Source organism: Barbus barbus (genome assembly GCF_936440315.1).
Source record: "Barbus barbus genome assembly, chromosome: 14".
In the NCBI taxonomy this organism is placed as follows: Eukaryota; Metazoa; Chordata; class Actinopteri; order Cypriniformes; family Cyprinidae; genus Barbus; species Barbus barbus.
The window spans coordinates 6,622,725-6,642,191 of NC_136742.1; the positions used below are offsets into that span (position 1 = coordinate 6,622,725).

Below are 19,467 nucleotides of genomic sequence, written 5' to 3' on the forward strand. Positions count from 1 at the left end.
TTTAAGTATATATATATATATTTTTAATGTTTCCTGTGAACAAAATCATGCCATTTTTCACGTTTTAGGAGGATTTTTCTTTCGATGTAAAATATCTCTGGTACCCATCTGCTCCTCTCTCACTTTACATTATAACCAAATCTAGATCTTTAAAATGTGTGTAATACCAGAGTTAGTGCACTGTAGGGTTTAAACTTAAAAATACATACAAACCGCATAAATAAATAGTCTACAAAGAACTTTTCAACAGTAACATAAAAAAGTGAAAAGTAATTATAATTAAATATAAATTAATAATTTAATCACAATTAAAATGATTAGAATCTATTATAATCTATATTTTAGAAATATAATTACAATCTGTCTGTGGGAATGTGGTGCTGTCTCTTTAAGAGAGGGCAGATCCTGCCTTTTGCCTCTCATCTCTGAACCTGCTCGGATCCGCTCCAGTCTAAAGAGGAACCGAACCCGAGACCCGGAGCACGGAGCACGGCAAACCCCTTCTGATCTGATCTCTGGGGCTCCCGATGAATTTGACCCTGAATGCAGGCATGTCTTTGATGAAGGCGCTGTTTATGGTTGTTATTTGTTTAAATCCAGCTCTTGAAACCTGTAAGATCACGATTATTTTCTTGAGGAAACATTTACAATGATGCTCGTGGACTTGTATGTCACGCATATTTTATGATATTTAAATGCACGCATGATTGTGAAGTTATCGGTAAGGTGAAGGGTTGAAAATACATTTGTGTGGAATACAAATCAGTTGCATAGTCTTCCATTGTAAAAGAATTCCTGTAATTATTTATGAAACTTATTTAATTATTTAATGCGTGATTGGAGCGCAGCGCTATGTTGAATATTTAACCCTGAGACTGTTCCTCTGTAAGCATCATGATGGCAAAACATTGTCCTAATGATGACCTGAGTAAGATCTCTGATGAAGAACTGGTCAGATGGAGCAAAGAGGACTTGATTAAGAGACTGAGAAGGGCTGACGGTGAGAAAATGAACCTAATGCTAGAACATGGGAACATGATGAAGGACGTCAACCGCAGACTGCAGGTGCACCTCCATGAGATCCGTAATCTTAAGGAGATCAACCAGAAACTGCAAGACGATAACCAAGAGCTCAGGGAACTCTGCTGCTTTCTCGATGATGATCGGCAGAAAGGTAAGAAGCTGTCTCGGGAATGGCAGAGGTTTGGGAGGTATGCGGCCAGCTCCATGCGGAAGGAGGTGAGCACCTATCAGCAGAAACTCAAAGAGCTGGAGGTCAACCAGGAAAACGTTTTCCGGGAGAATGCAGAACTAAAGGAGATCATTCTCATGTTGGATGAAGATAGGAATGGCGCAGGATCTAGGAGCTCTATAGACAGCCAGTCCAGTCTGAGCAACCTGAATGGAGGTTCTGGGATTGTCAGAGATGTTGGAGATGGGAGCAGTACCTCCAGCGGTGGAAGTGCTGGCAGCCCAGACCATCTTCATAATCATATACACAAGACTGTAGAAACCAAGATTGGCACCATACGACGATCAATGGATGATCTCTCTGCTCCACATCATCACAGGAGCATTCCCAATGGACTCAGTGGTGAGTAGATGACCATTTTTGCCGCCATCATTGTATAAAAAAACAGTGCAATCAAAATTGGAGTTTTGTGGCTTTTAATGCATGTCTTTAAGGCCATTCATATATTAGTACGCTTTTAAAAATTTGACATCATTAATTTGTGTCAGGTATACATATAGTTCACCAAAAAAATATAAAATAAAATGTCTTGTTAATTTACTCACCCTCGAGATGTAGGTGACTTTCTTTTATTTTTTTTCAGTAGAACAGTAAAACATATTTTTAGCTGAACCCATGGTCCTTAATAATTCATAAAATGCCAATGACTTATAAAAAGTCAACGGCTGTCGTCACTTTGAGAGTCAAAAATAAGATAATACTGGTTCAAATAACTGATTGACCAGTTTGCATAACCACATAATGAGATAACATACATAATTATATTATTAAAACACCCAATAATTACGTGAAACGTGGATGTTTTACATGTCTAAAGCCTATAAAATGAATTGGCCTTTTTAGATATACCTTGAGAAACCATAAAAACATTCAAGTGCTTGGTTCATGCATACTTGTAGCAGCAGCTCACCAGTAACTGGAGCACTGAACGAGTTCCATGGATCATATACACCTGTATTTTGCTCTGAACATGAGTTTTGATTGAGGATCTTGTAGATCTGTGCTGTTTGAGCCGTGAACTGTTTCAGACGGTTCAGTCCTTTTTGGTGAACTGGTTCATCCAGTTTCTTAACGGGGTCATCGGATGCCCATTTTACACGATTTGATATGATTCTTTAGGGTCTTAATGAAAAGTCTATAACATACTTTGGTTAAAATTTCTCAATGGTAGTGTAAAAAACACATTCTTTACCAAAAAATCAGCTCTGTTTTCATCAAGCCGTTATAGTCCATGTTGCTTTAAATGCTGATGAGCTCTGCTCGCCCCGCCCCTCTCTTCTGTGGGGTGACGAGCAGTACTGTTTACTTTAGCCGCGAAACTGGCTAACTAGCATGTTATTAGAAAAGGCGATTTGCAAAGATTCACTTCTTCTGTAGATAAAGCTGGATCAGGAATGATTCGCGCTAACATAGGCGCATGTACTGTATGTAGATCGGGGATCGGTGCAATCCCTTCAAAAACTAAAGTAACATTAATCCTCTGTGTCTTCAGCGGCTCAGATGTCAGGAGCAGTGTTGGGTAAGTTACTTTCAAAAAGTAATTAATTATAGTTACTAATTACTTCAATATTGTATTTAAATTACTTTACTAATTACTCTGTCTGAAAAGTAACTTAGTTACTCAATAAGTAACTTAATTATTCAAATTGCTAATTAGGCTACATCTTAAAATTCATACAAACCTTAATAGAAATTAAACTCTTTATTCTTTTAATTTGAGTCAAACATAGAATAGTTTAGCCTTTTAGCTTTAAAACAACTGTAATACTTAAACTTTTTTTATGTAACCTTCTTTGGATAACAAATAGAAATCCTCAGTTCGGCAAGATGTTCAGGAAAAGCCCAACTAGTAAAATATTTATGTAAAAATAACGTTAACCAATAAGAATAAATGACAGAAATGATCTTCTCTGCTGAATAAAGCCATGTCAGATCGCGCTGTTATTATGAGGTAAATTCCTGATAGTGGGTCTTCTTCCAAAAATGATGAAAATTAGATGAATCTTGATTATATTTTTTTGGTATCTAGGTGAGGGCGTTTGTGCGCAGGTGACTACATATAATGAGCTCAGATACGGGAAAGACTGTACTTCAGTTTCATAGGGATTACATAATCAGAAATATTAGTTTTTGATTTTAATTCGTTCATTTAAAAGTAGACACTTCAGATACAGGAAAGACTGTACCTCGTTTAGTTTCATACGGATTACATAATCAGATAATATTAGTTTTCGATTTGAATTTGAACAGTAATCCCTTACTTAAATTTTTGGTGGATAAGTAATTTAATTACAGTAACGCGATACTTAGTAATGCGTTACACCCAACACTGGTCGGGAGTAAATGACGACTGCTATATTCATTATTACATCCAACAACAAAACACGTCAATTAATTAACACTTAAATTAATCGCTTAATCGGAGACATCTTGTCTTCCCCTGCACCGGAGTCGATACAATGGCGGACAGCTCTCAGCTCACTCAGGGCGGGTCTAAGGTAAGACGGTCTTGTCAATCAACTATCGGGGGAGTGGTCTGTACAGAACTACGTCATTCTGACAGGAACCTCAGAACAGCCTGATTTGAGAAAGGGGATTTTAAAACTTACTTTACTTTTAGTCATTTAGCAGATGCTTTTATCCAAAGCGACTTACAAATAAGAAAAAGTAACTAAAACTAAAAGTCAAAACTCTGTAAATACAATATACACGTATTTAAGAAAATAAAGAAATTAAATAAAATTGACAAATGCATACAACAACATTTCAATACTAAAGATTTAAATGAAAACAAAACAATAAAATAAGCTAAAAACAATTCAAAATATTAAAACAACAAAAGGTATGAGTATAATAATGCTTCTAACATAACACTAAGCCAAACAACTACATGTGTATGAACAGCCACATACATATAAAAATAAATTCAATATATATATTATTATAGTATGAAGTACTAAAATAACTCAAATTAAATAAAACTATACAGACATCAACACTGAGCCAACACTGAGTTTTAAAACTTACTTACACATAGTAAGAAATGGTTATAAAAACTGAAATGGAAGTGAAACAAGTTGTAGGAAAGAGGAAAAATAATACTTATATCCTCTGCCGGTGTCCCTGTCCGGTGGAGTCACACGGTAGAGTCGATGGTCTTTACACTTTTTACTTTTAGACATTTAGCAGTCATTTAGATTAAAAAAAAACTCTGGGTGGATTTTTATCATTATAGGATGGATGTGTACACACACTTCAAACACACAGTTATGTTGAAACAACTTGAAAAGTGAATTTTGCATTCGATGACCCCTTTAAAAACAACCAGTTCAAAAGAATTGATTCTTTTGTGAACCAAACCAGACTGTTTACTTGAACATTATTTACAACATTATTGCCTGTAATCAATAGTCTCATTTTCTTGCACAGACTGATCATTTTGCTTCATAATACCTCAATATATCGCTAAGAGCCACAGGTATTCATTTTATATCGTCTAATATGCTTTTGTGACTTTTAAAGTGATGGTAGCCTTTGACTTTATGACATTTTATTAATCACCAAGGATCACGGTTTCAGCTAAAATAATTGTTTACCGTTCAAATGAATAAAAAAGTCATCTACATCTTGGATGCTCTGAAGTTGAGTAAATTAACAGCAAATTTAGTACTTTTTTTGTTTTTTGTTTAATTGTTTGGCTGAACTTTGAAAGTTTTTGTCTGACAGGAAAACAAACCATAAATACTAATTACTCCTCTTTCACTAACGGGCATGTGCAAATTTCTTTCCACACATTTAATAAACAACTGGACTTTTCATGGCATGGTCACTGACGTCACTGTGCCACCATATTGCCACACATTCTACAGTCTTAAGTAGAGATAGTTTGAGTTAATGTGAGTTAAAACAGTAATTGGAAATATGTAAACAGAGAAAACTGAACTTGGTATGCCATTTCATGGGGTTTTAACAGTATTGCTCATCAATCTACTAATTGTAAATATGTTGGAGGTTTAAGCAGTTTTAAGATGCTCCTGTGAAACTAAATTTAATAACACTTAGGCTACAACAGTGAAAGGCTTAATAAAGACTTAATTTCAAAGAGCTATACTAAGATTATAAGGGTAATCACTTTCTGATGCTTTCGTTTTAAGTCCTGTACGTGATATGAAACTAGAAGAATTGATTATACTAATTGATTATACTTAACAGATAACAGTAAGCGTAAGAGTTTAGGTCTTACAATATTACTGAAGATGTAGCTAATCACTCCAGTGCTAATTACCTAAATCACCTCAGATCTATAAAACAACAGTATCGCATGTGAGTGTGGCCTTGAGTGAAGGTCCCGTGTTAAATCGTGTATGGATTTTGGATTTGCTGATGGTCTTTGTTTTCTCGTGCCGTGGAAGGGCTCACAAAAAGAAATCAATGCGATCACCCTATTCAAGCCCTAAAAACCCACATGAGCTGACTGTTTGATTACTGTAATGAAATGGCATGTTAAGCCTGGCTTTAGCTGCACTTCAGCAGCACCAGGATTTCAGATGAAAGGACAGTAGTATTGTGCTGAACACAGGCTGTCCTGACTCTCAGTTTTGAAGTGACAACTGAAAATGCTTCCTGATGGGTTGGCTAGCTTTTGTCTGCGCAATTGCTTTTAATATATATGGCAATTGGCAATGGTTTGTAAGTATAGAGTGACCTAACAGTGTTTAAAACCTCAGCGATTATTTGACAGTGTATCATTTTTAGGTCTCACGCCTGCTGTCTTAGGCTTATGGAGTCACATTTCACCCCAAAATCAAAATAAATGTATATATATGTCACCACAATGATAACAAATATTATTATTATTATTATTGTTTATTTAAATTAGATACTTTCTACAATTTATTATGTTGCTCTTAAAGGGTTACTCCACCCCAAAATGAAAATTTTGTCATTAATCACTTACCCCCATGTCGTTCCAAACCCGTTAAAGCTTCATTCGTCTTTGGAACACAATTTAAGATATTTTGGCTGTCCCATTAACTGCCAAATAACACTGTCAAGGCACAGAAAAATATGAAAGACATTGTCAAAATAGTCCATCTGCCTTCAATGGTTCAATCTGGTGTGGCTGACACAGAACAGCGTATGCAGTTTGCGTTCAGTGGATATTCTCCAAAATGGCGCTACGGTGGAGACGAATTGTTGAATAAAGTCGTTATTTTTGTTTTCTTTGCCTACAAAAACTATTCTCGTCACTTCATAACATTCATATTTAGGGCTGTGCGATATGACGATATATTGGATGGACGGAATAATAAGTCTATCGTTTCATATTATGTTCTATCGTTTATTTCGTGGTGTTGCAAAATACATTGTTTACGATAATACTTTTTCATCGTTTAGATGACTGCGATCTTTACGTGCCACCACGGTGCGTGTAGGGGAGACAGAACCAGATGGAGAACGACCAGCCAGAACAAAACAAGGAGTTCGTTCCTAAACGAGGGACCAGATGTAGTATGTAGCGTGGGCACACGTTTTTAAGCACTGCGGTTTTAAAACAACCGATTTTAAGCCGTTGAAACACAAACAACAGAGCTATATGCGTGCGCCATCTCTCTTTCTGTGTGAGAGGACTGTGCTTTTTTTTTCGCTTTATTGGCTTTGAACGATTGCATAAACACACTTATATGCATCAGAATCCCCGTCTTTGCAAGTATCCTCATAAACACAGCGATTTAGGTCTTAAGAGAGAGTAAACAGCTGAAAGACAAAACGCATATATAACAGTATATTGGATCTGGACTTCGGTGTTAGCTGTCCAATATTTGTTCTGTCTGCCTGTGGCGGGAGGAGCAAACGACAGACACAGTGGGCGTGGCGTCAGGCCTCGGAGAGGTTTTTATTAAACAAAAAATATTAAAATAAAGTGTCCAAAGGGGGAAAAGTGTCCAAAATAAACAGGGGATCTGGTGTCCTCGTCGTGCTGCGGGGCTTGTGAAGGACTGCAGTGTTCAAGAGGGAAGGGTCCAGGGAAGGGGCGGAGTCCGGTGGCCGCACGCGCTCCCCTCTCGGGTCCAGGAGCGAGTGGCGGCGGCTTCCTTCAGCGGCGACATCCTTCTCCTAAGCCCCCGGAGCTTCTGGGGGACTCGACGGCCCGGCATCCTGGCCCGTCGGCCGTCTAACGGGTGCGGCAGTCTTCCTACTCGACGCTCCCTTCCCGGACCCACGAGGACACCAGCGTGCATGCACTGGGAAGAGACCGGTCTCCCGAGGAGAGGCGCGCTCGGCATTTAAACGGCGGCGGTGATGAGGTTCTATTCACATCAGGTGCGCCTCATCACACGCCGCCAGCCCTGGCTGTTTCAGCGCCCCTCCTCTCTCACACACCCACTCCCGTCGGGAGCCTGGTGAAGGGCGGCGAATACGGGACGGGGTGGTGATGATGATAAGGGGGGAGGCAGCCGACTCGTCACACTGCCATTCATATTAATCATAGCACATTGCTAGAAAATCTCTCACTGCTCTTGACTAAATCAGTTTTGTATCTTTAATAAGAAGAAATAAAAAAAATAATTATAATAATGACACATTGATATATATGTATGGAATCTATACATAATACATGTGTTAATTATATCTATCATAGATAGATAGATAGATAGATAGATAGATAGATAGATAGATAGATAGATAGATAGATAGATAGATATAATTAACACAGTGAAGACGAATTAATTTACACAATGTATGTTGCGTTTCTTATTGTAGTTTTTTGTCCTATTGCTTGCAATTAGTTTCTCATCCTTATTTCATCACTGACTGTTCATTTATCTTCAGTGAGCTTGTTTTGTTTTTGTTGTCACTTTTTAGGCTTGTATTAGTTTGATATTGACATTGGTGACAAGGACTATGAAAATTCTATGGTATCAAAGATTTTAATATCATAATTAAAAACCTTTTTAAAAGAAAAAAAATACTATATTGTGATGTATATCGTTATCATAATATAAAATTAGTCATATCGTGATATAAGATTTTGGTCATGTCATATCCCCCCCCATTCAAGTTGAAGCACTGATGGCAGATGGACTATCTTGACGATATCTTCCATATTTTTCTGGGCCTTGACAGTGTTAATTGTTTGGCAGTCAATGGGACAGTCACAAGCCTCCTGGTTTTCATCCAAAATATCTTAAATTGTGTTCCGAAGACGAACAAAGCTTTTACAGGTTTGGAACGACATGGGGGTAAGTGATTAATGACAAAATTTTCATTTTGGGGTGGAGTAACCCTTTAATCCTCTACGGTACACAATATGATATCAACGAGGAAAAAATTATTTGTGATGTTTAAAATTGGTCACTATAACAATATCAATAAACATTTTCATTAATTTTTTATTTATTAATTTTTTTAAAGTTTGTTGCCTCAAGGCAACATTGTACCACAACAGACAAATTTAAACATTTGACATTTTCATACATAAAAAATCTATATATTTATTGTTAACAATTTTCTTTAACCAAATACTTGAACAGTTAGTTTTATCTAGATTTGAATGTATTGCATATCTCATATTTAATAAAATGCAATTTCATATCCAGCTGTTTCTCTCAGGCAACATTGTACCATCGTGGATCACAAGTATAACCAAAACATCATATCAGTTATCATATCAAAACATTACAATCAGAGTTGTTTCAAGGTAAAAAATAAAAAATCAGCATAAACTTATCCTAATATGCACCTTATCCTTACAAGCATGCACACACACACACACACACACACACACACACACACAAGCACATGCATGTAAAATCTCCTTCCTCAATAATGACACCTGACTGCTTGAAAGCAATTCCTCTCAACAGAGAAATCATAATATGTGCAGATATAATATCTGAATGACTATTTTTACAAATGCATTACAAAATTTTGCAAAAATGCAGATACATTTACATAATTCTATCTCTTTTCTTTACTAATATCATATACTTGTATTATAACCTAGCAGGCCTGCATGGCCTCATGTGATTCCATTAAGGTACAATGTTCCCTTGAGGCAACATGAAGTTTTTTGTAATTTCCTATAATACATTTTATGATATATAAATGTAAAGTTTTTGAAAATACTTCTTTACTTACTAATGAAGGTGACTCAGGTTTTTTGTAGGCGATTATATGGATAAAATTGAATGATAAATGCACTTTTCATTGGAGAAACTAGGGAGTCATGTGACATGTGCACATGCCCTGAAATTGGAAGCAAAATGGACCCCTGCGGGTCATGTGACCACTTTTGAGTTCTACTACCCTGAGATAGCATTTATCAATTAAATGGGTGTCTCATTTTATTAAGAAACCCTAAAATAAAGTATGTTGCCTGGAGGCAACACGGTACCATAGAGGGTTAAGACTGAACGTAGCTAGTAGGTTTTAAGCTCACAATGTCTAGTTGTATAATATGATTTTTAGTTTCAACAATCCACAGCTTTCAAATTAGTGAGCAGAAGTTGTGAAACGCAGTGAATTTCATTTTATTCTATTGAGGTTGATTCTAAGGTCTTTTGCCTCACATAAAACATGAGTTTATAAATGCAATGGTGCAAAATATTTAGTATATATGTGCACCGTGTCGGGAAGGTAATAGGTTACAGATTGCAAGTTACCCTATTTAAAATGTAATAAGTAGTGTAAGTGTTCAATTACTTTATTAAAGTACCGTAATGTAACTGATTACAATTGCATTTATTTTGTAATTAAATTACGGAATTCTGTTACATGTAACTAGTTACTCTCCAACACTGTATGTGCCTGAGATGTAATGTTACTCCTAGCTAGACTAATTTGTAGTTTATGCACATATTAATACAAAATTTGATGTAGAGACAATTTTCATTCGCCTAACACTAGCACATTGAATTAAATGTGCAATAGGATTTTCTTGTAAAACATGATCCAGTACTCTAAACTCAAACCAAGTAAATAAATTAATGAATTAATAGTTAAAATGATTCAATCAAAGTTGAATTGGATTGAATTGTTGACAGGTTTGATGAGATTTCCACCCTAAAAAACCCTTCATGGCTTGTGCCCAGCATGGTGGTCTACTTCGAGCTTGTCCGATCAATGAAATGAATTTTATCATGGTTAACTCCCCTGGGGTCAATGTGTGTGGCCTGGATTCAGTGTCATTTAATAAGACGGTCAAGTTGAGCGCATAGATGTTCGGAGTGTGTATCAGACTTGCTAACAGCCGTATAGGAAGGTGATAAGTGAGTGAAGTGGGACCTGTGGAGTTATTTGCTGAGACATTGGCTAGTGGTAAGGCAAACAGAGAGTGTGTGTGTATGAGGTCCCCTGCTCTCTTTCCTCCTTAAGGGGTCTCATCAATCAGTCGAGCCGTTGGCCGTCCCAGTGCACAGATGGTGCTGCGGTAATCATCAGAGACAGGTTCATATTTCATGGCAATGTTCGATCCCAAGCTGTGTTGCACAACTGCTCACAACTCTATGGTTTCAGAGTTGAAGCCTTTACACAGACAGGAAGTAGTGCTACATTACTAGCATATTCTATCACTGGTTTATGTGGGCTGCATATTTAAAGTGATCTACATTTTGTTTGTAATTCAGATTTCGAAAGTAAAACAAGATTATGTGAAGCACTGTCCAACAAGTGTCCTGTTGATCATCATGCACTTTTGTCTTTTTCCAAATAATAGTGTGCTCTGTTTTTGATTCCGAAATGCGGATGAGAATTGGAATTTTCGAACCTTAGGTTCCCTCTGGAATTTCAAAATAGTTTTTACAGTTTGCAGTGCCAAATAAAATAGGTCTGTTGTTAACTTTCTGTTTTGAAACATTCCTACCTCAAATGTGACCCTGGAGCACAAAACCAGTCTTAAGTCGCTGGGGTATATTTGTAGCAATAGCCAAAAATACACTGTATAGGTCAAAGTTATTGATTTTTCTTTTATGCCAAAAATCATTAGGATATTAAGTAAAGATCATGTCCCATGAAGATATTTAGTAAATTTCCAACTGTAAATATATCAAAACTTCATTTTGATTATTACCACTATTTGATTTTCAAATAGTGGTATCTCGGCCGAATATTGTCCTATCATAAGAAACCATACATCAATGGAAAGATTATTTATTCAGTTTCAGATGATGTATAAATCTCAGTTTCGAAAATTGACCCTTATGACTGGTTTTCAGTGTTGGGGAGTAACCAGTTACATGTAACGGAATTACATAATTTAATTACAAAATAAAAGTAATTGTAATCAGAAATTTTTTTTAATTAAAATTACAGTTACTTATGAAATTGTTAAGGATTACAAAGGGGGTTACATCTGATTTTTTTCACACACACTCCCACATAGACTTGATTTCTTTCATAAATTGCAGTGACTGCTCTAAAATATGAAACGCCAATGTTTCAGAAGTTTATAGCATGCTTATCCGATAACTCTTGTATTTCCTTTATGGGTTTATGTATATGCTTTATTTTTTTGATTAACTCTTTTTTTCTAAGGCATTGTTAGATCCAGTGTTTCCTGTGATAGCTATGCAAAGATTTGATTTCAAAAACAGTATCATAGCTATAAATTATTTTTTGTTATGATTTTAAATCTGTATTTAACTTCAGCATAATTTTAAAGTAAGTCTGATTTTGTGGTGGCTGTGCTTCAAAGGGGACATCGGATGCCCATTTTCCACAAGGTGGTATGATTCATAAGGGTCTTCTTGAAATGGTCTCAGTGGTCGTGTAAAACAACATCCTTTTTACCTTGCCAAAAACAGCTCTGTTCACAGCAACTCGTTTCGTTATCTCTTTACATGATAAAAGTGAAGTGAAATGACGTGTGGCCAAGTATGTTGACCTACTCGGAATTTGTGCTCTGCATTTAACCCATCCAAGTGCACACACACAGCAGTGAACACACACACACACAGCAGTGAACACACACACACACACCATGAACACACACCCGGAGCAGTGGGCAGCCATATTGCTGCGGCACCTGGGGAGCAGTTGGGGGTTTAGTGCCTTAGTCAAAGGTCTCACTGGTTAACATGCTTGACAATGATTAACAGTTGAAAACATTAGAAATTTAGAAAAGTAATCAAATGTAATCAGTTACATTACTTTAATAAAGTAATTGAAAAGTTACACTACTTATTACATTTTAAGTGGGGTAACTTGTAATCTGTAACCGATTACATTTCCAAAGTAACCTTCCCAACACTGCTGGTTTTGTGGTCCAGGGTCACAAATATGAATTTTGAAACCATTGTTTGGTTAAAAAAAACATACTTTGGTATTTGCAGTCCTTATTAGCAAAGAAGTTTATGTACTTGACAAATTCGACAAATCAAAGTTGTAGGAATTACATTTTATATAAAAAAAAATTGGAATTATTCATCTTGGACCATAAAGGAACATGTTTTAAGAAAGTAATTGAGACAATGTTTGCAAAGTTAATGTTAATGTTTATGTTTGTGTACAACAGTCATCAATTCCATAAGCCTAAACTTGCTTAAAATGCCTAAAATTTTACCATGGTAACTTGTGCTTCCATCAAAATGTCACAGTTATTGGAATTTCTGTTGCCCTTTCCCCATTTTCTGTTTATTAACTTAATTTAATTGAATTATTAATATAATATTAGTAGTTATTAGGGATTCAAGCATGTAGAGCTGAAACACTATTGTAATTGTAAGAATTTTTATTCTTCTTCTTCCCTAAAACTGATCATGCAGACCAAACCATAAGGCCTAAAGAGCTGAAACTTGGTAATCCTAGTAAATCCTAGTAAACGTAGTAATCCTCGCTACTCCGATCCAAAGACTCGCCCCAATCGGCCCATGGGGCACTACAGCGCTAAAAACTAAAATTTCAGACATTTTTGGCAATAGCTCATAAACCATTTTCCATAGACTTAAGTGTCTTATATCTTTGGAATCCTTGGGTCAAACCAAACAAATCTGTTTTCTGGAAGTCCGCCATTTTGGATTTTCTGAAAAATTTACTTTTTTTTAACTCCTCACATGTGTCCGAATCACTCGAAACTTGACATGCATCATCTAGTGACCCACATGGCAAAAAGTTATCAAAAGTATTTTGATTAGTGATTCACGCTTGCGAGTAGGCAGGGCCACTTTTACAAAAATGGCTGTAACTCTTGAATGGAATTAGATATTTTCGCCAAACTCAGAACACATATGAATGAGCTCAATCTTTGGCCAAATTACCAAAATTGGGGAGTTTGACCTCTTGGTGGCGCTATTACATGAAAAAAACATGAAAATTGTTGTTTGGGGTTGTTGTTTTTCAACACTTGGGGTTGTTGTTTTTCACTGTTATTGTAAATGATCTATTTTAGGTCATATCAATTAAATGAAAACACAGCAACTACAGTTATTAGCAGTAAAGGTGAAACTATGGGTGCTTTATACCCATATATTTCAATTTGAGGTAGAAAATTGCAATGGGATGAGTGCGCAGTGGGTATTATCTGACCAGTGGGGGTCCATCTGTTCTGAGACTCTAGGGAGATAAATGAAGACAGGCAATCTTGTTTCATCAAGCATGTGAGTTATTGTGTAACTTCTGAATGAATGTGGGAATCTGGATATCATTGGCTCATGGAGTTCCCATGATAACATAATCTTGGTCTCAAATCTGATTTCAGTTTAAAATTCTGCCGAATTAAACTTAAGCAGCAAATGTCTGCATCTCTTAAATACCTGATGGCATCCTACAGCTTTAGAAATACAATTAGGGCTGTACAAAACAAGTAATCAAAAACAAAATTCCTGTCATATCTAGGAAGCAACTTTAAATTATTTACCCAAATGTTTGTCATATTACAATTCAAATCAGTTTTTAAATGCAGCACTAGAAGTAATTTGGCTGCTATCTGAATTGATGTGTTATGACTGATAACTTGGTGTTTTGGTTTATCCTGATAGATTAAGTTTAATCCTAGCAGGTTAAATTGGGCTAGTTTTATGTGGCATATGCCAGTAATGGCTGAGCTTGTTAAGGATGCAAATTATAAGGATGCCGTTTTTCACCCAGCTTTTTTAAAAAGTGCAAAATTAATTTAAATTTTAAAGTCTACTTAGTTATTTTTCATAAAATCATTTCTTTTTGTCTGTTTTTTTACTGTCTGTGACATACAGTGGGTACGGAAAGTACTTAAGAAAATACTCTTAACTTCACTCTTTGTTATATTGCAGCCATTTGCTAAAATCATTTAAGTTCATTTTTTTTCCTCATTAATGTACACACAGCACCCCATATTGACAGAAAAACAGAATTGTTGACATTTTTGGAGATTTATTAAAAAAGAAAAACTGAAATATCACATGGTCCTAAGTATTCAGACCCTTTGCTCAGTATTTAGTAGAAGCACCCTTTTGATCTAATACAGCCATGAGTTTTTTTGGGAAAGATGCAACAAGTTTTTCACACCTGGATTTGGGGATCCTCTGCCATTCCTCCTTGCAGATCCTCTCCAGTTCTGTCAGGTTGGATGGTAAACGTTGGTGGACAGCCATTTTTAGGTCTCTCCAGAGATGCTCAATTGGGTTTAAGTCAGGGCTCTGGCTGGGCCATTCAAGAACAGTCAGGGAGTTGTTGTGAAGCCACTCCTTCGTTATTTTAGCTGTGTGCTTAGGGTCATTGTCTTGTTGGAAGGTAAACCTTCGGCCCAGTCTGAGGTCCTGAGCACTCTGGAGAAGGTTTTCGTCCAGGATATCCCTGTACTTGGCCGCATTCATCTTTCCTTCGATTGCAACCAGTTGTCCTGTCCCTGCAGCTGAAAAACACCCCCACAGCATGATGCTGCCACCACCATGCTTCACTGTTGGGACTGTATTGGACAGGTGATGAGCAGTGCCTGGTTTTCTCCACACATACCGCTTAGAATTAAGGCCAAAAAGTTCTATCTTGGTCTCATCAGACCAGAGAATCTTATTTCTCACCATCTTGTGGTCCTTCAGGTGTTTTTTTGTGTCTTGCACTGAGGAGAGGCTTCCGTCGGGCCACTCTGCCATAAAGCCCCGACTGGTGGAGGGCTGCAGTGATGGTTGACTTTCTACAACTTTCTCCCATCTCCTGACTGCATCTCTGGAGCTCAGCCACAGTGATCTTTGGGTTCTTCTTTACCTCTCTCACCAAGGCTCTTCTCCCCCGATAGCTCAGTTTGGCCGGACGGCCAGCTCTAAGAAGGGTTCTGGTCATCCCAAACATCATCCATTTAAGGATTATGGAGGCCACTGTGCTCTTAGGAACATTAAGTACAGCAGAAATTTTTTTGTAACCTTGGCCAGATCTGTGCCTTGCCACAATTCTGTCTCTGAGCTCTTCAGGCAGTTGCTTTGACCTCATGATTCTCATTTGCTCTGACATGCACTGTGAGCTGTAAGGTCTTATATAGACAGGTGTGTGGCTTTCCTAATCAAGTCCACTCAGTATAATCAAACACAACTGGACTCAAATGAAGGTGTAGAACCATCTCAAGGATGATCCGAAGAAATGGACAGCACCTGAGTTAAATATATGAGTGTCACAGCAAAAGGTCTGAATACTTACGACCATGTGATATTTCAGTTTTTCTTTTTTAATAAATCTGCAAAAATGTCAACAATTCTGTGTTTTTCTGTCAATATGGGGTGCTGTGTGTACATTAATGAGGGGAAAAAAATGAACTTAAATGATTTTAGCAAATGGCTGCAATATAACAAAGAGTGAAAAATTTAAGGGGGTCTGAATACTTTCCGCACCCACTGTATGTTCCTGAGATACCTTATGAGGATGTTTCACCTTATGTCAATGGGTTGTAAAATCACAGAACCCAGTGTAAGAATGAGGGCAGTGACCCAATGAGGGTCAAAGTGAACCTGTTAAACTTGTTCAGCCCATTTGCCAAGACCACAGATTGCATCTTAGTGTGATGACGTTGTATAACATTCATGGAATTTCAGATTTTATTTTTTTTAACTTTAATTTGTTTAATTTTTCATTTTCATATTTTTATTCTTTTATTATATTATTTTTAAAGCAGGGGTTTCCAAACCTGTTCCTGGAAGGCCATGTTACTGCAGATTTTAGGTTTAACTGTAATAAACACACTTGATCGAGCTAATCAAGGACTTCAGATGCACTAGAAACTTCCAGCCAGGTGTGTTGGACCGAAAGTTTGCAAGAATGTGGCCTACCAGGAACAAGATTGGACACCCCTTAAATATTTTAAGTTCAAATTGCCATCTAACTTAGCAGAGTTCTTTAGTCAGGCTTGTTTCTTTTCATTAATATATTCTACAAGTGTATTCTACAGTTTAAAGGGTGTGCCACTTTGCTGACCAGTGTAGGAAGTGTTGATGGATTCCCCCGTGTTCATGTTCATTTTGTGTGGTTTTTGAAACATCAACTTTGAGGGACCCATCCACCTGCATTATGCACTCAGAGATGGAGTATTTTTCTAAAAATCTGTGTTTGTGGTCATGAGAAGAAAGAAAGTCATACACATCTGGGAGAGCATGAGAGTAAGTTAATGATGAGACAAGTTTAATTTTTGGATAGAGCAATGTTTAAAATAAAAAAAAATAAAAAAATGCATCTCAATACCCCAGTGTTCTGTTCCATTCTAGTTGTATTTGAACACAAGAACATGTCCTCTTCTCCTGTCCCTATAGAAATGTGTCTAATCGCAGGCCAGGTGAACCCAAAACCAGCCTTATAATTCTTTTTCAGAGCTTCCTAAAGACCAACTAGCTATTCAGGCTACTCACCGCTTATCGATTGTGAAAATAGTTTTGCACATACCTATTTTTTACCACCTCCATAAGCAGTGTTTATGACCGGAGCTTGTAGAGCCATTTGTAGCATTAATCTAGGCTTTGTCCAGGTGGGAATGCATTGATTATCCATTTATTTATTGCTGCCTAATGAAATGCTGTGTAATGAAGTTGTTAATGAAGCCATCAGGTGGCACACTGGTAGGGCACTAGCTGCTCCAAAGAACACAATCAGCAATCCAATTCTGTTGACGCAAACTGTGACCTTCATATTGCGTCAGGCAAAACTTAACTAAAGTGTCCCCAATGTCATCACAGGCCAATTTGGAGGGAGATTTTCCTGTGAGCGTCAGCCGTTTCTGCAATCTGCCAGGAGAGGGTATTCTCTAAACAAATTCACACAGTGTGTCTCAGTCTTTCACCTTTGACATTTTGTCCTAGTGTCCCATATGTTAATCTGATGACTTTGTCCAGTTTGTGGCATGTAATTGTTGGACCTTTTTTCTTAACATCTGTATTATTTTCTTGATTAAAATCTTTGTATTCGACTATTTCAGTGCTTTTGCAAGTGGACACAAAGGTTTTGGAGGATCACAATAGTTTTGCGAGAGAATGCAAAGTTTCTTGGAGGAACGCAGTGTTTTTGCGAGAGAATGTAAAAGTGTTGATTTATAATTTTCCTCCAAATCTTATATTTTTCTATCACTATTTCCCATTAGAGCCGGTGTCCTGCAGAGTTTAGCTCCAGCTTGCTTCAGCACACCTGCCCGAAAGTTTCTAGTATGCCTAGTAAGACCTTGATAAGCTGCTTCATGTGTGTTTAATCGGGGTTGGAGCTGAACTCCAGCCCTCCAGGAGCAGGATTGGACACCCCTGACTTAGGGGCTCCATGCCTAAAATCCCCAAAACGTATCTTCATATTTCCTCTTGCTTTTGGACAGCATTGGGGACTGCCTTTTCATGGCTATAAAGAAGTGGACCATCTCGAAGCCTGAATGCGCTTGACATTTCTGCAGGCAAAAGAAAAACCTTCTGAGTTAAAATGCCTGTCCTGTAGACTTTTACTCCTGATGGGGGGTTTTCTGTCACATCATTCGGACAGGACTCTAATCCCGTTGGTGTCCCAGTCGTAACGTGAGGACAGGATTGGAGGAGTGTGTGTCCTCACCAGTTCAACTTTGGTCTTATTTTTGCAAATCATGGGATCTGGAAATATGCAGCGCTTTCTGCAGAATTGTGGAACCGCTGAATTGTTGAAAATTAATGCCCACCTTGCAATTCGGCCATGACGCAAATGGTATTTAGGTTTTCTTCCCTAAAATATTATCTTACCTTAATGCTTAAGCGCCCTGCTTTGAAACAGGCCAAGCCACTGTTTATAGTTTGGAAAATGTAGAAATTGCTTGTCATCAAATTTTCTTGACCACTGTCTTGCTGTGGTTTTTGCTAAATTCAGTCTCCAGCAGTCTGAAGAGCTTATCTAAAAGCCAAGACTTTTATTATATATCTAATATATGTGTGCAAAAGAGGAGAAGTACAAACAAATCTGCAATCAAGTAATCATAAGTCTGTTTTTTCAAACAGCTTTAGTCAAGTAGCTTACAGACCAGAGAAAGATCTGAGCAGATTAAGCTCTAGATGCATTTCTGGAATAAAGTGAAACCCTCCAGCATCAGTCTCCTGTTGCTAGGATACCATTTTTTGTGTTTTTGGAGTGTGGGCTATCCTCTTCTGTAGTATTGTCACTTTGCTATTTTTTTTTACTTTAAAGGAGGTCAAGGCTCGTTTCAAAAATGCCATCTATCCCCATTCACCAATGAATTAATAGAACAACAGTTGTTTCTCAAACAAAGTACATTTCTTGCTGGAAACAAGCCTGAAAACAACACTGCAGCACACGTCAGATGTCTTTTCACAGAAACTGTCCTTACTCCAGGGACACTGTCCCTGCTGTTCGGAATACTAGGAATGCGGATGTTACGTAATTGGGAAAATCATGAATCCGGTGGAAGATATCACCACTGGTTGAGCTAAGTTTTTTCTTCACCACAGATGTGTCAGTCAGGGCTCTGCAAAAACTGCACTGAAGCCGTTTCCATCAGATGAAGTCAGAGCTTGCCTGAGGTCTCCGCATTGCAGTTTCATCTCTGGCTCCATCAGCGCCCAGTGGGACCAGTGAGCTCTCGGTGGTCAGAGATTACACAGGACACTGGTTCAGTGGTAGGTACTGAGATGGGCGAGAATGCATTTGAATACGACTTCAGGTTTCTGCAGGAACTCACAGACAGGTCTTGAAATGTCACATGGATCTGGTGTAAGGAAGAGCCATGCAAAATTCACACTTTCAGACCACAGAAGCAGAAGTCATACTACTGCATGCAGATGCACTTTTATTTTCCGATAGAC

The 19,467-nt window shown here is 37.5% G+C and overlaps 1 protein-coding gene across 4 annotated transcripts in view; it reads left to right on the forward strand.

Moving 5' to 3' along the window:
• Nucleotides 1-448: 448 nt before the first annotated feature.
• LOC306879847 (coiled-coil domain-containing protein 85C-B-like) overlaps nucleotides 449-19,467 on the forward strand; it is a 44,465-nt gene continuing 25,446 nt past the window's right edge. For all 4 annotated transcript variants that reach the window (XM_079433058.1, XM_079433060.1, XM_079433059.1 and 1 more), the window contains exon 1: nucleotides 449-1,594. In XM_079433058.1, the coding sequence (XP_079289184.1) occupies nucleotides 895-1,594 (700 nt within the window). In that variant the 5' untranslated portion in view covers nucleotides 449-894. The remainder of the gene's footprint in view (nucleotides 1,595-19,467) is intronic.